The 20,362-nt window shown below is 45.5% G+C and overlaps 3 protein-coding genes across 3 annotated transcripts; 1 reads left to right on the forward strand and 2 right to left on the reverse strand.

Annotated features, from left to right (window-relative positions):
- Nucleotides 1-3,901: 3,901 nt before the first annotated feature.
- Nucleotides 3,902-9,794, reverse strand: Jhbp-1 (take-out-like carrier protein). The gene is made up of 6 exons (XM_076787901.1): nt 9,608-9,794; nt 8,224-8,322; nt 6,529-6,679; nt 5,981-6,114; nt 5,545-5,694; nt 3,902-4,307 (listed from the first exon to the last, which is right to left on the reverse strand). The coding sequence occupies exons 1-6, from the start codon at nt 9,777-9,779 to the stop codon at nt 4,153-4,155; spliced, it is 861 nt and encodes a 286-aa protein (XP_076644016.1). The 5' UTR covers nt 9,780-9,794; the 3' UTR covers nt 3,902-4,152.
- A 3,277-nt stretch (nt 9,795-13,071) lies between these two features.
- LOC143354122 (uncharacterized) lies at nt 13,072-15,050 on the reverse strand. The gene is made up of 3 exons (XM_076787903.1): nt 14,890-15,050; nt 14,558-14,701; nt 13,072-14,494 (listed from the first exon to the last, which is right to left on the reverse strand). The coding sequence occupies exons 2-3, from the start codon at nt 14,680-14,682 to the stop codon at nt 13,201-13,203; spliced, it is 1,419 nt and encodes a 472-aa protein (XP_076644018.1). The 5' UTR covers nt 14,683-14,701; nt 14,890-15,050; the 3' UTR covers nt 13,072-13,200.
- A 130-nt stretch (nt 15,051-15,180) lies between these two features.
- LOC143354121 (uncharacterized) lies at nt 15,181-18,294 on the forward strand. Its single transcript, XM_076787902.1, has 4 exons — nt 15,181-15,844; nt 16,462-16,722; nt 16,801-17,310; nt 17,504-18,294. Exons 1-4 carry the CDS (start codon nt 15,671-15,673, stop codon nt 18,056-18,058), a joined length of 1,500 nt encoding a protein of 499 aa, XP_076644017.1. The 5' UTR covers nt 15,181-15,670; the 3' UTR covers nt 18,059-18,294.
- Nucleotides 18,295-20,362: the final 2,068 nt, after the last annotated feature.

A 20,362-nucleotide genomic window follows, 5' to 3' on the forward strand; every position in this document is an offset into this window, starting at 1 on the left:
CCTTAAAAGAAAAACGGCCGCTATACGAGCAGAGACACGACAAAGTGATTTTGCTACATGACAACGCTCGGCCTCGTGTTGCAAAACCAGTGAAAACCTACCTGGAAACGCTTCAATGGGAAGTTCTACCCCACCCGCCGTATTCACCTGACATAGCCCCTTCCGATTTTCACCTATTCCGTTCGATGGCACATGGCCTAGCTGACCAGCGCTTTCATTCTTATGAAGAAGCTAAAAAATGGATCGATTCTTGGATAGCCTCAAAAGACATGTCGTTTTTCCGACGCGGAATTCATATACTGCCAGAAAGATGGGAGAAAGTGGTCGCTAGTGATGGGCAATACTTTGAATGAAATGTTTTTGTTCCTTATAATTTAAATAAAGCTTTTATTTTGTAAAAGAGACAGCGAGAACTTATTCAAGGTCCTGATAGTCCCATCCTAGCAAGTCGTACCAGCGAAAGCGATCGGTATAGTGTTCTATGTGCCACTATTTTGTTGATCCTGGCTAACGAGCTGGTCAGGATGACTGTCGAGTGTCCAGTCGACGATCGGAGATCGAATGATTCCGCAGACGCGGCTGCAGAGAAACAGCGGGAGAGAGAGAGAGAGAGAAAGTGAGAGAGATAGTCGGGGCGGCATGACAACGATCGAAACGGGCGATCCATGGACCCTTGCCGATATTACGAACAGTTTCGCGGCATCAAGGCCGCCTCCTTACCCGAGATCTTGTCTCGCGATGACTCACGCCTAGGCTCCTGCCTCCTGCCTCGTTCTCCGGCGCTCGCTTCCTTCGCCGTGTTCTCCGACGAGAGGAGGCCGCCGCACGCGGACCAACGACGGATAAATAGAGGCCGATCCCCGAGCACACCGGGCCGTCCGGGAAAAAGTGAGAGCGGTTCCCTTGCCAAGCTTACAACGTTTAACATAGTTTATAGACACATCGTGCCGTCCCTCGAACCCGCCACGCCGCCGATCCCGAGGAGCTCGATCGATTATGAAACCGAGCGCTCGACCCGGGACAGAAGAAAGCTCTCCGCGGAATCGATGAAAATCGCCCCTGGGGACGGAAGTTGCCGGAGAAGGTTCTCCTTCTATTCTCCGCGCGAATTCTGGGCCGAACGACGACGGCGATCTGAGTTATCTGCTTCCCGATTCGAAACGCGCTGGTGCACCTTCCGGGAACTAGGAAGCAACGCTTTCCGATCGACCGGCCGATCCAAATTGTGTCTGGGACCTCTCGGTTAGAACACAGGCACATCATTATCTCTATCTTGACCTGCCCCGACGAGCTCCAAACTCTGGACCCATTGAACCTTCTTACTCCCAACTACTGCGTCGAGATTCACCTCTGACTAAATTGTGTCCCTTTTCATCAGATTCAAAAATTAATTTTTGCCATCAAGCGTTTGAGTGAACTACGCTTTGTTGGGGTGTGTGGCACGCAGAAAAACGAAAGGCAGCGGATCACTAATTATCTCGGTGGATTTTTAGGGGTTGTAACTCAGCAGTCAACCTGTTAATGATAGGAAATAGGTATTAGGAAACACAGAAGGTCTCGCGAAGGGATGCTGTAGGAGGAAGTGGGCTAAGAGAGAAGAAAAAAGACCTATCCCACTGAAATCCGTCGGGCCGTTTTGCCCGAGCTGTTGCGTCACAGATCCCCACCAAGCCGCGGAGAGTAACGAATGTCCCCATCTCTGTGACAATACGCGTATGTGCCAACTTCGTGGGGGAGGTGATAGACTGTCGGACGTACCCCATGCGTCTTTACGGTTGGGGGTTTCGCAACGGTTCGCGGAAGGTCGCCGAGGTAAAGGATCGCGTCCCGTGTGCTCGGATTGTGCCCGTCGCGTCGCGGTCGGAACGCAGGTGTTTTCCGACATGGACGTCGCCGCGAGAAGGCTGCCCACGGGCCCCCGTATCCGGTTCTCCGCGTGCTCGGCCGAGAGCAGATTTGCCTTTCGCAAGGCCGTCTCTCCTGCGAGTTAGACGCTTGCTAGAAAGCGACAGCTCGCGCACAAGCAGGGACGCGTGCGTGCGCAAGCCTTCGAGATAGACTCGCACGCGCGTTCCCGGATTGTCTGGCGACCGGGGACAACGGTTCGCTGACGGAAGTCGGGAGAAATGGATCGCTCCCTGCGATCGCTTAGATCTCCAACTGCCTTCGGAACGCTCCCGGGAACCAGGAAACACAGCTCGAACGCGTTCGGAACGAGCGGGGCAGTCGATAGAGAAGCCAAATTGCGACTGACGCTTAGGTCGGAGATAATTGACACCGTTGATAATACCGTGAATATTCTGAAAGATGCGAGGCCGAACCTTCCCCCAAGTGTCGAGCGCGATTCAAAATTGTTCCCACTTATAAACCCAGATCGGACACCGATTGATGTTGAATTCCGCAAGGGTGCAAGGTATCCCGTTCAACACCTGTTTAGTCGCCTAAGTGGCTTCGCAGGCGGCGGCGAGCCGGTCCGGGAGAAAGGCACGCGGTTTCGATTTTGATGCGGATCGGATCGGGGAACGGGGCACGTGGATTGCGACAAAAAGGTGGGAAAGTACGCGGACAGCCTTCGCCCGCGAAATTTCGCCAGTGTCCAATCCACGGGGCAGGTGGGCCGTGGCAAGGGGACGCGACGCTTGTGCACGCCGCGCCGGACAAAACGTCGTCGTCGAGGCGACGTGATCGCGCATACGAATCGCCGTTTTACTCGAGATCCTCGGGGTGCGACACCGGTGGAGACTCGCTCCGCCGATTATGTCATCAATCTTGTATTCGTGCGCGTTTGGGGAACGTGAACTTGTACCGTTTACCGTGAGAAGCGCCCCGGCTCCTTGAAAACGAAATGACGTTCAGGAGAATCTGGAACTCGCATACCTAGACATGATTGTGAACTCGAAATTGTGACATTTTTCAGCTATTAATCGTGTATCCTGTCATCGGTCACGGTGTCTCGGTGTCACGCAAAAGCAGTTTGCGGAAAAGGAAGTCCACTCCCAAGAGCCATTTAGAACGCACTGGATCGGGAATATAACAATTATAGTAACAATTTTAGCGGAGTGAGTTGGGTAAGCAGGAGGAGAACAAAAATTTGGAGATGACCGTTTGAGGCGGGCGATGAAGAGATACGTTTCGCGGACGTCACCTTGTTAAACTGTTACGGGCTGGCAAAAAGCAATGTAGGTCCAGGCTGGCCGCTGCAAATTGAGCAATTCCGATGCCGAATCGCTAACGAGCCTATCCGTTTCCCTGCGCGTGCCTTTTTTCGGCTTGCGACCGCTTTTTCGTCCCCCCGGTCGGGTCGCGGCGTCGCGTTTTTAGTCATAAAACGCGCGGCGGGTGGTTGCCAGCGGATAGAATACGCCCCAGCAGAGGGCTCGTCGTAAATCCTCATCGGGGGAAAATGAAAACTGCTGGATACCCCGTTGGCCCTCCCGAAAACAACCTTTCCCGAGCTCGGCGTGCCGTTACCGCTTCGCTGAAACAGAAAGCGGGTCGGAGTTTCGAGTATAAATTGAATCCTTAATTTTGGGGTCGTCGGAACCGGCGTGATCCGATTGGATCTCCTCGAGAAATTACGGCACACCCCGAGGAAGGTGTAAGAAGCTTCGCGGGACCGTTTTCTAATTAAACTCCCTCCGGGAGCGAAGTCTCCGAGCACCGGGGGCTAGGACCCGATTAACTATGCCTGCCAGCGATTCTTGGCACTTGAAACTTTGAGCCTATGGTGTGACTTGCTTCTTCGTTGGTCTAGTTGGTGCCCCAGTTGCTCCGGATTCAGGCAACCTCGAGATCGGAAGCTCGCAGGCATCGCGTCAACTCGATTTACCGAGTTTCCATTGTCGTGTCTATTGTGATCGCTCGGAGTCTAGAGAATCGACTGGCATTGTCCTACGGTCGATTCGTGTAAACGTATTTGTATTTTCACTCAATTTTTACAGATAGATCGAAGAGTCTCGTGTTAAGGTAGAGCGTGTATAGCGAATATACATTAAATTACAGAACAGTGCAAAGCAGTGTACCTCGTTCGGCTTTTCGCGCGACAGTTATGCGGAAACGTATGTATGTACAATTTTTTGGCACGTAGAAAACGGTTGTTCGCATTTTCTCATCGGGGACAGTGTTCTATCAGGGTGAAACTGGCGAAGCGTTTTACGTCGGCGGGAAGATCTTCTCGAACGGAACGCGACTGAAAAAGTCGTTGGCCACTTTCGCGAAAACGATGCCGAACGTCTCCTCGTAGGGCGACTGGAGCTCTTTGAACAGCAAATCGGAGTTCTCGTTGATGAAACGGTTCATTTGATCGCCTGGAAAGAAACGAGAATGCATTATATGCAAAGCGTAAAAAATTGTCGACCAATATACAGTGCAGAAAGAACTATATTTGGAAAAATTGCCACTGCAGATCATTTCCCAGTGACGCAATCTTTTTGCCGATTAATGAAATAAATGTTTAATACTAGTGGCGTCATCCGTGGTAAATCCCTCAAGTTATCAGCCAATTAGTACCAATTTCTAAAAAATAGATGGCGCAAGTGGACAAGAACGTAACCACGTGAAGAAGGTGTATGTGGCGCCATCGGTGGCAACACGATCAAGCTATTAGCCAATTAGTATCACCCTTCATCGCTGGATGGAGTCGCAGTGTTGTTTAAAATGTGAGAAGAGGCTGATTAGATGATGTACGATACAGGATGCATATCTTTGAATAATTATGTGGAAAGCTGGGATTTTAGTGCCCCGGTATATTAGCCTGGACCAGAAACTGCATCATCTTTTTAGTCTTTTTAGCCGTCCAGAACCTGCATTATCTTAGCTGCATCATTAGCAGTGGATTCCAAATAATGCCAGAGTGGATGCTAGTTCTATGTTAAAAGAGGCTCTTCTATTTAGGCTCAGATCCGGCTAAAAAGTTGATGTAGGTTCTGTTCCAGGCTAAAAAGATGATGCAGGTTTTGTTCCAGGCTGAAAAGATGATGCAGGAAAAGTGTGGACTGTGGACACTAAAACCCCGAGCGTGAGCACTCTCATTTCCTCTCTGCCGATATAATAAAAAAGAATATCCTAACATTGTGCTCTTTCGCAATCTAGCGTTTGGAAATTGGTACTACTTGGCGAGTAACTTGAGCATTCCGCCACGGATGGCGCCACCTCCTTCAAAATTGCGGGACAAACGAAATGCTGATTAAAAATCCATCATAATTAACATGTCATTGCACACATTACCTGGCAGGAAAAAGTAAAAGATGCTATTTAGGTGCGTTACAAGATATTAGATTGTCGCTAATGAGGTGATTATTGGTTATGCATCATGCATGATTTTAATGCGAGGTGGAATCGCTTTCAGCGACTATAAAGAAGATTAGTAAGCTTATAAGTAGTTAAACGATGAGAATACTGAAATAAAGTGACTTAATAATCGTTGAACTACAAGATCTTAGATAAACCTTGACCAATTTTTTACATTAATTTTGGTTACATAAAGTCGCGACTGGAATCGATTTTCCATTTAATTGGGGCAACTATACGGAAGTTGTTACATACCTAGAATAGTATCACCGTTGAAAAGATTCTCGAATCGTATCGATACTCGACCGGGAGTGAATTTAACGTCGTACTTCGTTATCCTGACGTACGGCACTCCGTTCTTCTCGTACTTCTCGCAATAGATGTTATTCTGCGTCTTCAGGTCGTCTAAAAACGTCCCAACGAAATTAACAACAGACCAAAGAAAACACGTATCCTAATTTCGTCGCTTAGTAATCGTTATTTAATTGCAATCGTAACTGTTCCTTTAAGAACGACCGAGTCCAGAGGCTGAGTCAACAACGATCCGAAGGAAAACTGTATTCTAATTTATGTCTGTTTAATGGTCGTCTAATTAGTGTCTTATCATTCTGTATCTTCTAGGAAACAGTGAACAAGAACAAAATGCTAATCGTTGTAAACATTGTTAACCGAGAAACGAACGGATATTTACACATGGTGATGTTCGATTTTCCTGATCCCTTGACCGGCAACAACAAAATTTTTCCATCGAGTTTGTAATCGGCGACAAAGTCCACCTGAGGATTATACGACTCCGACGTCAGCAGACATTTATCCCAGTCGATGCTGAAAAAGAGAGGAAAAACATTTTTCACATTACGCGCTTTTCAGCGTTCGTACTTTTTATCAGTTTTTCATGACGCCTGTTGCACGTTCGTCTGACTCACTGGCCGAACAATTTATGCGAATGACACTGATTGCGCACGCCCAATAAATTACCGGCGACAACGCATCCGAGAGCGCATTCCGAGATTCATTTGTAAAGGCAAACGTAAATGTGAAACATAAACGATTACGCAAACGAGGCTTGGCCGTTCTCTCCGTTCTATATTCACCAATTGTCCATCAGGTTTTCCGCCATTATATTATGGTCCATTAATTGCTAGACCAACGTGCAAGGTAATAAGTCGTAACTCAAATCATGCGGTTCGGCTCGCTTCGATGAAGAATATTCATCGACTTTTCCTGTAGCATACTCACTGGTAATTCTTCACCACGAGCCCCTTGGTGAGTCCGTGCAGCTTGATGTTCCTGTATTCCTGTCTTAGAGCCACCGAGCCCTGAGACTCGCCGATTTTCACGCTCTCCACTGCCAGCGGTTCGATCGGCAGGATCTTGAAGGCCTTCAGACCTGCAGCAAATAAGGATCTTCTATAGAATTGGGCAGACATTACCCTATGGGACACTGCGGAGCTCTGGTGATGAAACCGGGCCTAACTCGGAGCAAAAGTTTTAATCTGTGTCCTTAGCATTGAACCCTCTTGCTACTCCAGACTTTAATGGCAAAATAGGTAGATACAATTTTGAAGCGTACAATGATAAAGAGCATTTCAGTATAAATGTCTTATTTTCAGCTTTTTGAAGTAATGAAAGAAGGAGAGAAATTTCTACTTTGTTCCAATTTCTTGCAAACGATGCAGACCATTTTTAATAACGGTCGCAGTTCATGGTCCTTCGGCATCCCGAAGGATCAATTTTCGCTCCGTAAATGTTCTCCGGGGTTAGAAGCGATTTAGGATGAACTTGTACGCACGCCTCGTGCGGGACGATTTTTCCCGAGCCACGGAAAGCGAAGGGAGACTATCGCCGTCGAGCCAAGGAGAACTTCTGCGAGAATTGCCACGAGCGATTATCTCGGAGAAACCTAGCTGCGAGGAAACGCATTGCTCCGGTGAAATCGGCGGAAAAGTGCGCCGCAGTCTTCGCAAAAACCCGAAACCGAAGCGCTCGCGAAGAAACTCGAAAGGCTCCCCGGAAATCGCGTGCTCCCCGACGGACTTCCAAAGAATCGATCCTCGAGTTTCTCTAACGACCCGCGACTCTTCCGTAGTCGAAGCGAAAACATTTCCTCGACAATTAGTCCGATTGTCCGGATGATTCGTAGAAAACCGCGACCGAGCGAAATCACCGTGGGGAAACAAAATGGCGGAACCGCCGTACCCTCTAACTACCAAAGAAGTTTCTCTTTACTTTCCCTTGGACTATCGAACTTCGGCGAGACTGATTGTAGACTAGACACCGTGGCGATCCTTGAAAGAAAATTGGAAGAGTCAGCGGAAAATGTTGGCGAGTCTTGTAAATATGTACACGGCTGTATCGTGCGGGAACGAAAGCGACGGAAAAGTGTAACCGCGCGACCAGTAGTAGAAGAAGAAATTCTCGTTTCTCAATGAAAACCGTGTTAGAGAACGGAGCGGGGCGAGATCGGTCAGGTGAAATAGTTATGTAACGAGTTAAACAGCCAGATAATGACAACCATCGGCGCGGTAACTTTATAATCGCGTGATCGCGGCGACAATCCGAACGACACGAGTGGCCTGCAGCGCCCCTAATGACTCGGGCTCCTGTTACAAATTTTCTTCGTGGAAGGCAAGTTTACCTTGCCTGAACTAAAACTTTCTTTGATCAAAATTGAATCTCGATTCGATACATATAGATTTTATGCATCTGTAGCCAAAAATTTCACAGAAAAGCATTTAAGAATCTCAATACACGTTTCCCCTAATAAAACCACTAAAGAGGGAAATGGCTCGTACGATTTGCAATTAATGCAAAACGATATATATTTCGTATAAAGCTCCGCAGTCTAAATATCAATAAAGTCTCCGTGCATCAATTTACGGAAACCGATCTGTAAGTTGTTAAACGGAAAGAAAGAGAAATGTTGGATCTCACCTCCGGCCAGAGAGACGACAGCGTCCCTCGCCGAGTTCGAGATGCACTGGTAGTACTCCGGGTCCGGTAGCGTCCTGTTGCACACCTTGAAGCTGCTCGCTGAAAAAGACGGAACGAGAACGTCGGTGAAGGAAGCAGAAGAGAAAAAAAAAAATAGGTGAAAAATGTCGCAGGTCGCGTTGTTACGTAACCCGGCTTGCATTGCAGCGGGGATCCTATAAACTGCGGCGGCATGGCAGGCGATAGGTATACCGTGACACCGAACCGAAGCACAAGGGGACACGTTGACTTTCTCTTTCAGTGGCCGGCGCGGCGCGGCGCGCCGCGGCGCACCGCGTCGTCTAACAACGTTATAATTTTGTGGATCGGCGCGCGACCGACACATTCCGCCGTGGACCACGACGATTCCCATCCCGTGGACCATTTTTCGCCGTTGACATTGACCTTAATGACCGGCTCCGCGAAGCGTGCCACCGCGTCTGACGTAAACCGATCGGGCCCAAAAAAGGATTCAAGGGGTCGTAAACGGCGCATGTCTGGGCCAACGCGGGCCCGCTCGCCTTTCACGTCAACTCTTTCATTGAACAGAGCCGAAAAGCGTGCGGATAACGATCGTTACGAACTTTATCACGCTCGTTCATGGGTAACGAGCGGTCCCAACGCTTTCGTAACACGCCCACCTACCCCCCTCCCCGCCCTACACCCTCAGGAATTTTGTTTGACAACAACCGATTACGTTCCTGCTGAAAATTTTCCCTGGGTCTCCTCAAACTGGACTCTGATTGGCTGGAAAATGTTAGGTGCCGTTTTCTTAATTGTAGGGGACCAGTTGAAATTTGGAACGGTCTGGATTACGAAGATTTTAGAAATTGAAGCTTTAAGGGGGATTTTTAGTCCTTGTATGCATTGCCCCATAACTCGAAACCATAGACGCATAAAAATGACTATTTTCCAAAAAATTGTAACTCCTTTAGTGCAAATGCTGTTGCATCATAGCACTAGGTTTACGAAGCACTAAAAGTGACTATCATACACTACTTTATAAGAACAGAAATTCTTTTTATAATATATATCCAAAGTAGCTTCACAATGTCAATAATCGTAATTTAAAAAGTCCCGTAGTATTAAACACTACCTTGTGTAGGTACCTACAGCTCGAATCACTTTTATCTGTCACTATGATTGCTGTTGACTTCAGTGTCCAATGTCCCAGCGATGTGACTTCCTTTTTTAAGAAAGTCGTGTGTTAATAATTTTCAAAATACTGCCGCTACGTGTGTACCTATTGTGTCGGCCGGGAACGGTTTCCAATGAAGCCGACAAAATGACGCTTAAACTCGAGTAAAGTCGCCTCGAATAAAGGGAAAAATTCAGAAATACTCACGCAATTCGAGCGCGACCACGCCAGAAACGGCGGCCACGAGGGCCACCGCAAGAACCGCGATAGTCTTCATGTCAGGATCAAAAACAGACTCGAACCAGGGTTCACGGCGGTCGGGTTCGTCGATGAAGAAATTACTTGGGACAGCTGAATGTGAACTGGAAGAAACGGTCATTGATGCAGTCTATTTAAGCAGCACGACCGCCCCACCATTCAGCCGAGTCTCGGAAAGTACATACACGTGTCTCTTCAGACAGTATTACGCGAAAACAAAAAAATTCCTGGGTCATTATGCTAAGCGAGGGCAGAGCCACCACGTGATTCATGCCCGTCTCGGCTCCACCGGCGGGCTGCAGGAAAATTCTTTCTTTTCTGCTGGCTATTCACGGTCGATTCAAAAGTTTGCTTATACCCCCTTCGTTTTGTTCCGCGACGGTCCTTCGGGTTTTTTCCTGTTCCCCGTCCCTAACATTTTCGTTTATTTTCATCGTAGAACGCGGCGCTGTCGCTCCATTATTTGCCAACTTGCCGCCTTCACTTTGAAAGTAAAAGTATTTCGCCCCCTTTTCCCGCCTCCTCCGTTTCCCCGCGATTAGGGGAACTAGCGTTCTCCATTTTGCCCTTTTTTCCCGTTGTTTTATTGTCGTCTGGACTTCGTTATGTTTGTTTTTTGTAGAAGAGAACGCAATCCAGACAACAACAGGAAAGAAGAGAGGAAATTTCCAAACCCTGAGAAAAAGATGGCGGGCGGGAGATCGGTGAACTTCGGAGACCAAGGCCGGTGATCTTTAGGATTTGTGCGTTTCAGTGTCGTTCCGATCTTCGATAAGATTCAGGTCTTGGTTTTTTTTTTGCCCGGTGAGTTCATCCAAAAGAAAAAGATTTTGTCGTCATGTAATAGGAGGATGTTGCACACAAAACGTTTTTACAAATGGATTTACTCGTTTATGGGCCAATTTTGAGATCGTAAAATGGTGGATAATTTGCTTGATCAGAAATAAAAATTTTTATTGATCCCCCGACACAAGATAATTACGCGCGATTCAGCCCTAACACCATACGGATCGTATTATTATGCAGTCTCAAACCTATAATCAACTTCGAGATGTTATTTGATTTAGCGAGAATTCAGACGCGGTTGTGATATTCGCGATGCAAATGAAATCCCGTTGAGCAATTACCGCGGGATATTTTCCGACGTCGTATATTCTAGGGGGACTAATTACTCTATCGAAAACCGACATCGATCGTCAATTAAGAGGAGCCATCGAATCGCAGATGTCCGATGTAGGACAGCGCTTCTTTCTGCCTCTCGGATTGTAGAAACGCGAGGAGCGAGAACGGTCACGAAAATGGTCACTGGGAAATTGGTTCGAGAGCGATTACGGTTGCTCCAGATCCAATTTGGGTAACGACCGTCTCCATTTTCCAACATGGAGATGACGCATTATCTCCGGAGAGAATCTCGTGTTGCTGTCTTAGCAAATCGAGCAAACAGTTCGCAGTCTAGCCCCGGAATGACTCGATGCATCGCAGAGACTTCTTTTAATTGTTAATTACTCTTGTGAGGCATTGTAAACAGGGTTTGAGGTAAACATTGCGAACCTATTCAAACGTAAAATGCTTCCCGCGAACGTGTTGACAAGGCGAGGACAACTGTTCGTCTCTAAGGCCAGGACTATGCGAGCGTTTCGCTGCTAGAATATTCTTTCATTTTTATTGTCGTATTATGCGGATCAGTTTTTCATGGTATCATATTCATGCCGCGTGTAGTCCCAGCCTAAGATTTTATTACCGTCCGAGTAAAAGTGACAAAATGTTGAATGTCACCGCTTCCAACCTTGGTCCTACGGTGTTCTTGGTCCGTTGCCCTCTGGGTCCCTTCACTTTACCTTTACGAACCTCTGGCACCTTCCACGACAGGATACCATAAACGATTCGTCACCTTCGCTCGAAATCCTCCACGGTCAATTCACACTTTCGAACCGGAAAATTTGATTTGGAATCTCGATCGCGGCAAAAACAGGATAAATCATTCCCTCGAGCTACGAGTAACTTCCCTTGCAGCCGATTGCATTTGTATGATCAGCAATTATGTCTTTACCCCTCCGACCCGACGCGCGACACACTCCATTCTGTAATTATCGATATGCATATATACATATTTGGATGCATTTCCAATTTCAAATTCCGGTTTTTTCATGGACGTTTCTCTCAAATCAAAAGATTATTGTGTAAAATATTAAACATATCAGGACGTACACCGTACGGTATACGTCGTGCGGGTTGGAGGGGTTAATTATATGCAGCGACTGGTTTAAATACGCTTTAAATACGGCCGAAGGCGGTTCTCTTGAAAGGACAACGCTTGTTAGTTAAACAAAAACTGTTGTGGAAGTGGCGTGTGTGCATTAAGAATGATTCACAGGGAAGTAAACACGCTCGCCGGTTTAATTTATGCAACAGCGACGCACCTTCACGGGCATTGTTGGACCATCCATTTCTTGTCCGCATAAAATTAAACCGGAAGATAAATGCTCGCTACGATTCGAGAAAACCGCCGGTTTTCCTTCCGTTATAGTGTCCCATCACCTGAACGCGTTAGCGACCAATTCCTAGCGCAGAAATTTCTCAATGCTTTTCCACACTCGTAGAAACCGTCGATCATCGGCCGCGATCGATGAGTCTTTGCCGGCGAGGTCGATGATCCTCTAGCGATCGCTTAATTGCCCGTGATGCCATCGCTGGCCATTTAGAATGACCGTCGTTGCACAAGAAGCGGCCCGCGATCGACGTTTCGACATTGTTTGTTTGCATTGTTGAAACGTTCCGCGATCTACGATCCATAAACGCGAGGAAAAGATGAAAAGGTTCGACGCGAAACTTGCGTCAACCGGTATTTGTTTCTACCTGGCATGCAACAACGTTTCCGGCTGCTGCGAACCCGTCAAATGGTCCACGACGCTTAATCCTATTCAAATCGCATTGTTCCGCATGCTTTATTCAACAGCGATTTGCATAACGCACGCTTGAACTCGTTAGAGGTCGCCAGGCCACCGGGGCCACGAAAAATGAGCAATCGGGTTCCTGCTCGTCGATGACATCGTTCAGATCAAAGAGATAGATGTCTGAATCATTTTTGCCATTTTTACGAGGTACATTTGCATTTTATTTAAATCAGGAAATTACTCCTAGTTGATTCATAGAGGAACTACCGAAGGATGTAGCAGCCATTTTGGAACCAACATGGCGGCTTTCCTTGGGCTCCCTCGGCTCGCTCTTTTAGAGCAACTTATCTAAATGAAAATCGAAAGATTAAGTTCTCTATTGAGAACTTAACTCTGGCAATTAACATGCCGATTTTATTACTTATACCGCGATTTTGCATATTAATTACATTGATTGCCTACATAGCGCGACATTTTTCATTCCATTACGAGTAAAGTCGAACGTAATGTAAACTCTGTTCTTTATTTATCTATACATGATTTTGCTGGGTGATTATGCGATAAAAAAATCTTTCCAAACTTTTTTAGCCATCGTACTAAATGCTATAAAACGCGTAGTTTAAGTAATGTTTATTGAATCGTCTCCCATCAAGGTAGTCGCTTCTGGTACTTTAAGGCCAGGCTATTCAACGGTGGCCTCATCTTCGTAACACCAAGATCTATGGCGTGACCAGTCAAAGGACAAGTCTGGCAGCGCTTCTTCTTGTAATTGTTGCAGTTGTTCTTGTCCTGGCGGACGATGTAGCGTGGGAAATAGTGGATCCGTTTCCTCTGTAGCGTCGCGCAGGCCGGCATCGTCACGACCAGGTCCTTTTTATGAATAGTCCTTGACGGTTCAGGGAACAGTCTATCGTTCAGCAGGTACTGTTCCAAGGAACCTGAGGATTTCGACGAATGTAACGTGTGGCTGGAGCCGTGGGTATCAAAGTAGTTCTGTTCGCGGAATTTCCTCAGCTCCCTCAGCTCGTTGTCCGAGATGTCCTTGTCGTTGCTTCCAACTTGATCCAAATTGCTGACGCACACGGTGTGCTGATAATCTTCCGAATCAACATCGTCGTTGTCCTTAATGCTCCTAGCTTGTTGCACCATTTTACTACCATGGCAGCAGTGACACACAAGTCGTTTGTTCTTCGTTGAATCCTTTGGACTAGATTTAGTCTTGCTTGAATCAGATACAGGCTTCTTAGAAGTTACGGTCCTTTTGGCTAGATATTTTCTCGACTGCTTCGGAGTCTTTGAACTTCGCTCTTCGTCGCTGGTCACTAGATCCGTTGCCACTCTGGGCACGGTTCTTGACATTGTCAAGTTCTCATTTTGTGATTCTCTAGTTTGTGGCCGAGCTCTACGGCAACAGGGAGATTTGGGACACGTTTCAGGGCAATCTCCAGATTGCAGTAGAGTGGCCTTGCTCTGCACATTGCGGAGGAATTGCGACTTAGGAGCATAGTCTATTCTTTGGACCCTCCTCAGTGTCTCGCAACTGATTGGAGGGCTCGCGAGCGACTTCCTGGGACTGTCTCTAACGATTGCTGGCCTGAACTCGATGTGGCTTTTGCAATACTTGCAGCCTGGGTCAGGTTTGCGCTGGGTCCTCGTGGACCTCAACTGTGTCTTCTTGACCTCAGAGTTGCAGTAGCATTCTCTCACAGGCTTCCTGTGCACAGTCTTCAGTGGCTCAGAATGTTTCTTTGAAGATATTACTACTCTCCTAGCTGTTCCTAAATTAGGCATTGAGGCGGATGATTGACCTGAGCTGTCTGTACTATAGTCTATACATAAAGCTGCTCCCACACCGCTGGAATCATTTCTCAGGCGCCAAGATTTGATGTTCCCGCTGACACATGAAGTTCTGTTTCCTGTGCAATGATTATCTCTCGATATTCTATAAATGAAGAATGATGTACAATGCTAAAGGTACTACTTGCTTCATTCTTGTGGTACTCACAAGCTTTGTGAGTATAATTTCTTATACTCTTCTTTGACCCTCTTAGAACTCTGATCTACTCGGGCCAGCAGAAGTCTGCTTCTTTTACGCAATTGCTCTATGCATTCGTTAAAGCTTTGCTCCATGCGGCCATTGTGAATTCACCTATCGATAAGAAGAGCTTTCAGCTTCGTATTGTCTTCTGGAGTATCTAACTACTTAATTGTTTGCTATACTCGATTAACTGGGAAATGTTTACATAGTACGGATGGATTGTAGACAGTAGAGGTTAGGTTTCGGATAGGTGTAGGACAGCTAAGACAGCGATTAAACAAATCAATAAAATCGAATACCCTTGTTAACAATGCTCGACGTCATTCACTGACAGTTCTTCGAATATTATTAACCATTCTTTAATTACTCCAAAACATTAAATCTTCCTTTAATTCCAAAAATGTTTATGTTTTTACCACCGTTTAAAATTTCTATAGAGATATTACCTCTGCGTTTACACTGACATCTATTACTTTCATTTCCTACCACTAATGGCGCTGCGGTGCAATGTCAGCGACAATCGATAACAATGATCGATCATCGATATATATCGATAGCACCATCGATAGCGCTCCACCTCTAGTAAACAGAAAGACGTTAACCAGGCTGGCCACCGCAATGAAGCAACTTTTTTCTTGTCTATTTTTTTCAATTAAATCGGAAGAAAATCGGTGTTTTTTGAATTACGTGTCCACGAGAACAAACACCGATTTACAACGGGAGTGTAGAGGAATAGATTGAGTGAATTTTGAGGGAGTTACTCATCGATAATTGGTCGAAGGTAGAGCAGCGTCGAAGATAGTGCTTTAGCGCGGCCATGTTGGAGTAACGCGTAGGACGCGGCGTTCGTTACGATGTTCTAACGGCGGAGAAGTGTTTTTTAATTTGATTAACACCGTCTCGTGGGTTACGTGCCGATGCTTCGTCGGGCGAGCAGCTTGCGGTTTCGAGGGACAAAGAAAATATGAGTCTGGACACGTGATCGTGAATCGTCGGTCTGTGCCACTCGGCGGCGGATTACTAGAGGTTAGAAACGCTCGCATGTTTTAATCCCGGAGACGCTCATTATCTCTCGGCGAAATGGATTTCTCCGGGAATAACGTTCTCCAAGGAATTCTCCCTCAGTTCGCGGAGCTCACGCCCCGATCCATTTCGGATTCCGCTCCGAAATTCACCGGCGCCGAGAACGTTCACGACGAGCAAATCACTGTTTACACCACTGCCGGGCAGAGTCCACAGAAGCAATCTTTGCTGGTGAGAGTCGCTATTACTCGTTCTCCCTTTTCTGTTAATACGTTGAGTACGGCGCTCTACTCGCCCAACGTGCTTTCAGAGCGTGCACATTTTTTAGCATGCCAGAAAAGCTTTGTACAATGTGTACATGTACTTTTTTAATTCACATTTATAGACTCTTTTGTCAGAAGTTACCTCAAGACTTCATTACCTTGGCAATATAACGAACCGATCTAACTGTTTTTAATTCATCGATTCGTTGAATATCTTGTAACCAAACCCCAACGTTCGGTTTGCGTTAACACTTTACCTACCTGCGTTGACTTACTAGTCTTTCAAAAATTGTAGATTAACAGTTGCGGGCTTCTTAAAAGCTGCAGATCAATTTTCCGATGCTGACGTAACTTTGGGAATTTTTGATGAGGAAGGTACCAAGTAGTAATTCTAAACTTGGTGGGTTTATTAATTAACATTGTAAGATTGTATTCTAATTTTTGGGAGTAGTAAAAATTACTTCCTTCAAAGTTACAGCAGTAGAAGTAAAAGAGTACGAGGAAGAGATTCTGTATTTGTTTCTGAAAGCGTCAAGTAGGGTATAAAGAATTTGATTAACCCTATGTTATTTCTTGGGATTGCAGGCAAACTCAGCGAACAAATACGCAGGACCAATAATCGCCTGGCCAGACCCGAACACTCTGATGCAGTTTTGCGAGAAGCAAGGCATCCAAGCGATCAATATTCCTAACTACAATCAAAACAACTCAATCATAGGTGTCCAATCCAATAGTTTGCCTATGAGAATCGTACCTAACTTGTACTTGCCTTCTACCTCTCAGCCAGAGAACAATAAAATGGAGCTACACACGAGGACTGACACTGATGCCAAGACATCTGCCATGGTATTATATTTTTCTGCCAGATAGATACATACATTTCTAAGTACAAGTTATGTTGACTAAGGAATGTAATAATTTTAGCAAGAATCTCAAGTTCAGCTACAGCAGCAGAGCACCATGGCTGAATATTTTCAGAAGTTGCAGGCTACTACTCTTCCGCTCACGTTGCAACAGTTGATCAAATTGCAATCAGAGCAGACGAAGAAAGATAAACTTGAGGAGGAGAAACCGGAGCACACTCAGAATAATATTTTGAACATTCCCAGCGTTCCGGTTTTCAGGAACAACCAGCTGCAGAATGATGCTAGCTTCATGACCACAGATCAGATGATAGCGATCAGTCCAAACGATCTGAACGTGCCCGTGGAGGACCATCAGGAGAACGAGAACACTGTGCAAAGCATAAAAGTGGAGCAACAGGTCCAGACGGATTCTCCTAAAACTGAAAAGAAGATGAAGTTTAGAGCCAAGACTGGGGAGATTAAAATCAGCGTCGGGATCGACGGCTCAACGTACTATTGTTGTCCAGAGTGCAACCTTGCATTCCAGGTCAAGACGGAAATAGATCATCATATCCAGGCTCATATACGGGTGTGTACAACGTTGCAAAAATTCATTATGGGGATCCTGTTTTAATGCTAGGATGCCTAAAAATAATGCATATTGTTGAAAAAAATGTTTAAAAATTCGGATAAACATTCTCATTATTTTTATAAATCAATGTAAAATAGTCGCTGTTAGTGTTCCGCAAACTTAGTGTTGAAAAACATGATATTGATTGCAGGAACGAAAGTATCAATGCAAAGAGTGCGGCGCAATGTTGAAGAGGAAAGAGCACCTCGATCAGCATATGCGCGGCCATTCCGACGAGAGGCCGTTCAAGTGTCCCGTTTGCCAAAAAGCGTTTAAAAGGAACGAGCACTTGACCAGGCATTACGTGATCCACTCCGGTGATAAAAATTTCACTTGCTCGGTGTGCCAAAAGGCATTCTCGAGGAAGGACCACCTGAACAAGCATACTCAAACGCATTTAGGGATAAGGAGGAATCGGACCAAGAAGGATTCCTTCTTCATGGAGCAGAAGGAGTCCTTCGAGAAACCGAACGATGCTGGCATGATGCCTAAGCAAGAGGTGACCTTGGTTCTGAAGGACGGGTTTATGAAGCAGGAGCCGAGCTTTTTGCAGTACATTCAGAACCTTCAGAAGGATCAGAATCTGATACACACGTTCTCCTCGTTCAAGGAACAGGCGATCAAGGAAGCGAACAGCCTGCAGCAACAGGCTGTTAACATGAACGAGATCCTGCCTCAGAACACAAGGTACTTAATGCCGTCTTAGTCGTAAGTCGATCCGATATGTAAGTCCAAAGCAATAAAGGCTGTTTACGAAGTGTGTCGAGAGGTTAGCACAAATAGAAAATTTGTTAGACACATTAGGAATTGAAGAATACTCTAGGACTCGAAAGAAAAAGATTTTGGGGACTGCAACACTGAGTCAGGTGCAGTTGAAAGAATTTTCTCATTGACGTAGGACGACGGAAATTCGAAAGTACAGGGCGACTTGGTGGCCAGCCATTTTTCCTCCCGCGGGGGTAACTGGTGCCATGATATTTTGTAATCCACTGGACAATTAGTATTCCGTGAACAGTACCTAAAACTTTGTATTCTTAGCGGATGCACGCTGAAGTAACAGCTATGAACTGTGGCTAATGGGGGGACATGTTCACAACTGCAGTTGCGCAAGCCGGCTTTGTTGGAACTCATAGATGATATTTAAAGTTCTCCTTTTCTGAAATTTTTCTATGCTACTAAATGCCCAGATAAATTAAACAATATTTTTAATCCCTCCGAGGATTGTTTTTAAATGTTGACAATGGCCTCTGTGCAACTTGAATATGTTACTCTGTAAGTTCCATTACTTGCACGAGATTGACACTCGACTCCTTAATACTTTATCTACTGGAAGTTACTCAATAGTTCTTAAAAATCAAACAATTTTTTAATGAATTGTGCGATAGCCATAGAAGTTTTATTCCTAAGAAACAAATTGCCTGAAGTAGTATAACAATTTCTCTTGAAATAATCGTTTAAGAGCATCTTTGAGACGCAATTCGGTCGTCGACGAGCCTCTTAACGAATTTCGGTGGTTAAAGTGTTAAGTTGTATCCGGTACTTGCGCGAAAGGGGAAGAGATCATTTTGTATAGATGCACATCCTCCGTTTTATTTAAATTAGCGTTAAAGAAAATAGTTTCTTTGTTGATTCTAGTCTACGGTCACAACAATTACGATCAAATAGAGGTCCACGGGGACCTTGGTAGATCCTCTGTGGATCGCGTTCGCTCGAACGAAACACTTACAGCCAATCTGCCATTAGGATAACAACTTCTCGAACCGAGTACCAATAGCAAGTAATAGTATACTGCCGATTATCGTCGTTATACAGTTTGTAGAATAATTCTGTACATAAGATAAGATACAAATTTTACCTGAAAGAGACTCGGTGGATACGTTGTTCGAACTTGATCTCTGATTCGTCCGTGTTCATCTTTAGCGAGAGAAGCGTAGCGCGTGTTTCTTTTATTATTTTTTTTTTTTAGATAAGCGTTCGCGTCCTTACTCATCATGTTTTAAACTGATCTTATACTTTTTAGCTTTTTCATGCGCGCGGTTTCTTCCGTATCGTTTTCAGTATTCCCCACACGTTCGTTTTCACACCGTCATTTTCCATTCAAGGCAAAAGCAATAGGAATTTTTTATTAATCAAAGTGAGTCGTTCGTTCATTCATTTCGCAGCAATTCGTCACTCGTGATCTATTGTTTCGTAACCAAAGTTCGAGAAGCGTGATAGAGTCGCGGTGCTCGAGGTTTAACCAAAGAATACGGTTTGGTTGAATAATCGTTTTTTAATATATTCCTTTGTTTTTTTTTTTAATATATATATATGTTTAGGTTCCTTTATCGAGAGTTCCCATTACTTTTGCACCCCTCGTTTCTTTATCGATCCTCCAGAATTATGCATGAAAGAGTTAATGCTTTTCGTTGGCCTTTGCGAATCACTCTGAAACATTCTGCGAGTATGTGTATCCGGAACGATAAAAATTGCTCAAAATTTATTCGGCAGCGAAAACTGAATCGCGTTACATCGCTGACGATCGTCTTCGTTGATCTGAGGGTACGAGCACAACGGAGTTGCGATACTCTCTCGCAGCTTCCAGGTACTGGTACTCTAAGTCGATGGAAGATCGGTAGAACGGTAGCATTCACGTTCGAAAAAATATTTCTTAAAAAATCGTATCGTTTACGATGGTAAGGTGGCTTTGACGTTAGTTTTAATCTTCTGAGAACGCTCTAGACTACGACACATGTGATTACGTTCGGCTCTGGCAAAAAACCTTTCAAACGTCTATTAGGTAAACTTTAGAACAAATGGCGCTAACATGAGACTCGAGAGCCACGGTTTAATAGAACCAAAGACTTTGAATGTACGAGGAATAGCAGTATTTTAACTCTTCTTCCTAAACTCCTTTCGATTTCTCGATTCCCTTAACCCAGGCCACGAACAAATCTGCAACGAATCTCGGGCGAATCTTCTTCCTCCTCTCTTTGTCTCTGTCTCTCTTCTTCACCTGGGTTAAGGGAAC

Source organism: Halictus rubicundus, chromosome 5 (genome assembly GCF_050948215.1).
Source record: "Halictus rubicundus isolate RS-2024b chromosome 5, iyHalRubi1_principal, whole genome shotgun sequence".
Lineage (NCBI taxonomy): Eukaryota > Metazoa > Arthropoda > Insecta > Hymenoptera > Halictidae > Halictus > Halictus rubicundus.

Coding starts and splice junctions, on each gene's coding strand:
- LOC143354122 (XM_076787903.1), bottom strand. CDS start 14,682: ATGGAGCAAAGCTTTAACGAATGCATAGAGCAATTGCGTAAAAGAAGC. Junction 14,495..14,557: donor AAATTATACTCACAAAGCTT/GTGAGTACCACA, acceptor CTTCATTTATAG/AATATCGAGAGATAATCATT.
- Jhbp-1 (XM_076787901.1), bottom strand. CDS start 9,779: ATGACCGTTTCTTCCAGTTCACATTCAGCTGTCCCAAGTAATTTCTTC. Junction 8,323..9,607: donor CGTGGTCGCGCTCGAATTGC/GTGAGTATTTCT, acceptor CGTCTTTTTCAG/CGAGCAGCTTCAAGGTGTGC. Junction 5,695..5,980: donor AAAATCGAACATCACCATGT/GTAAATATCCGT, acceptor GGACGTTTTTAG/ACGACCTGAAGACGCAGAAT.
- LOC143354121 (XM_076787902.1), top strand. CDS start 15,671: ATGGATTTCTCCGGGAATAACGTTCTCCAAGGAATTCTCCCTCAGTTC. Junction 16,723..16,800: donor ATGCCAAGACATCTGCCATG/GTATTATATTTT, acceptor TAATAATTTTAG/CAAGAATCTCAAGTTCAGCT. Junction 17,311..17,503: donor ATATCCAGGCTCATATACGG/GTGTGTACAACG, acceptor TATTGATTGCAG/GAACGAAAGTATCAATGCAA.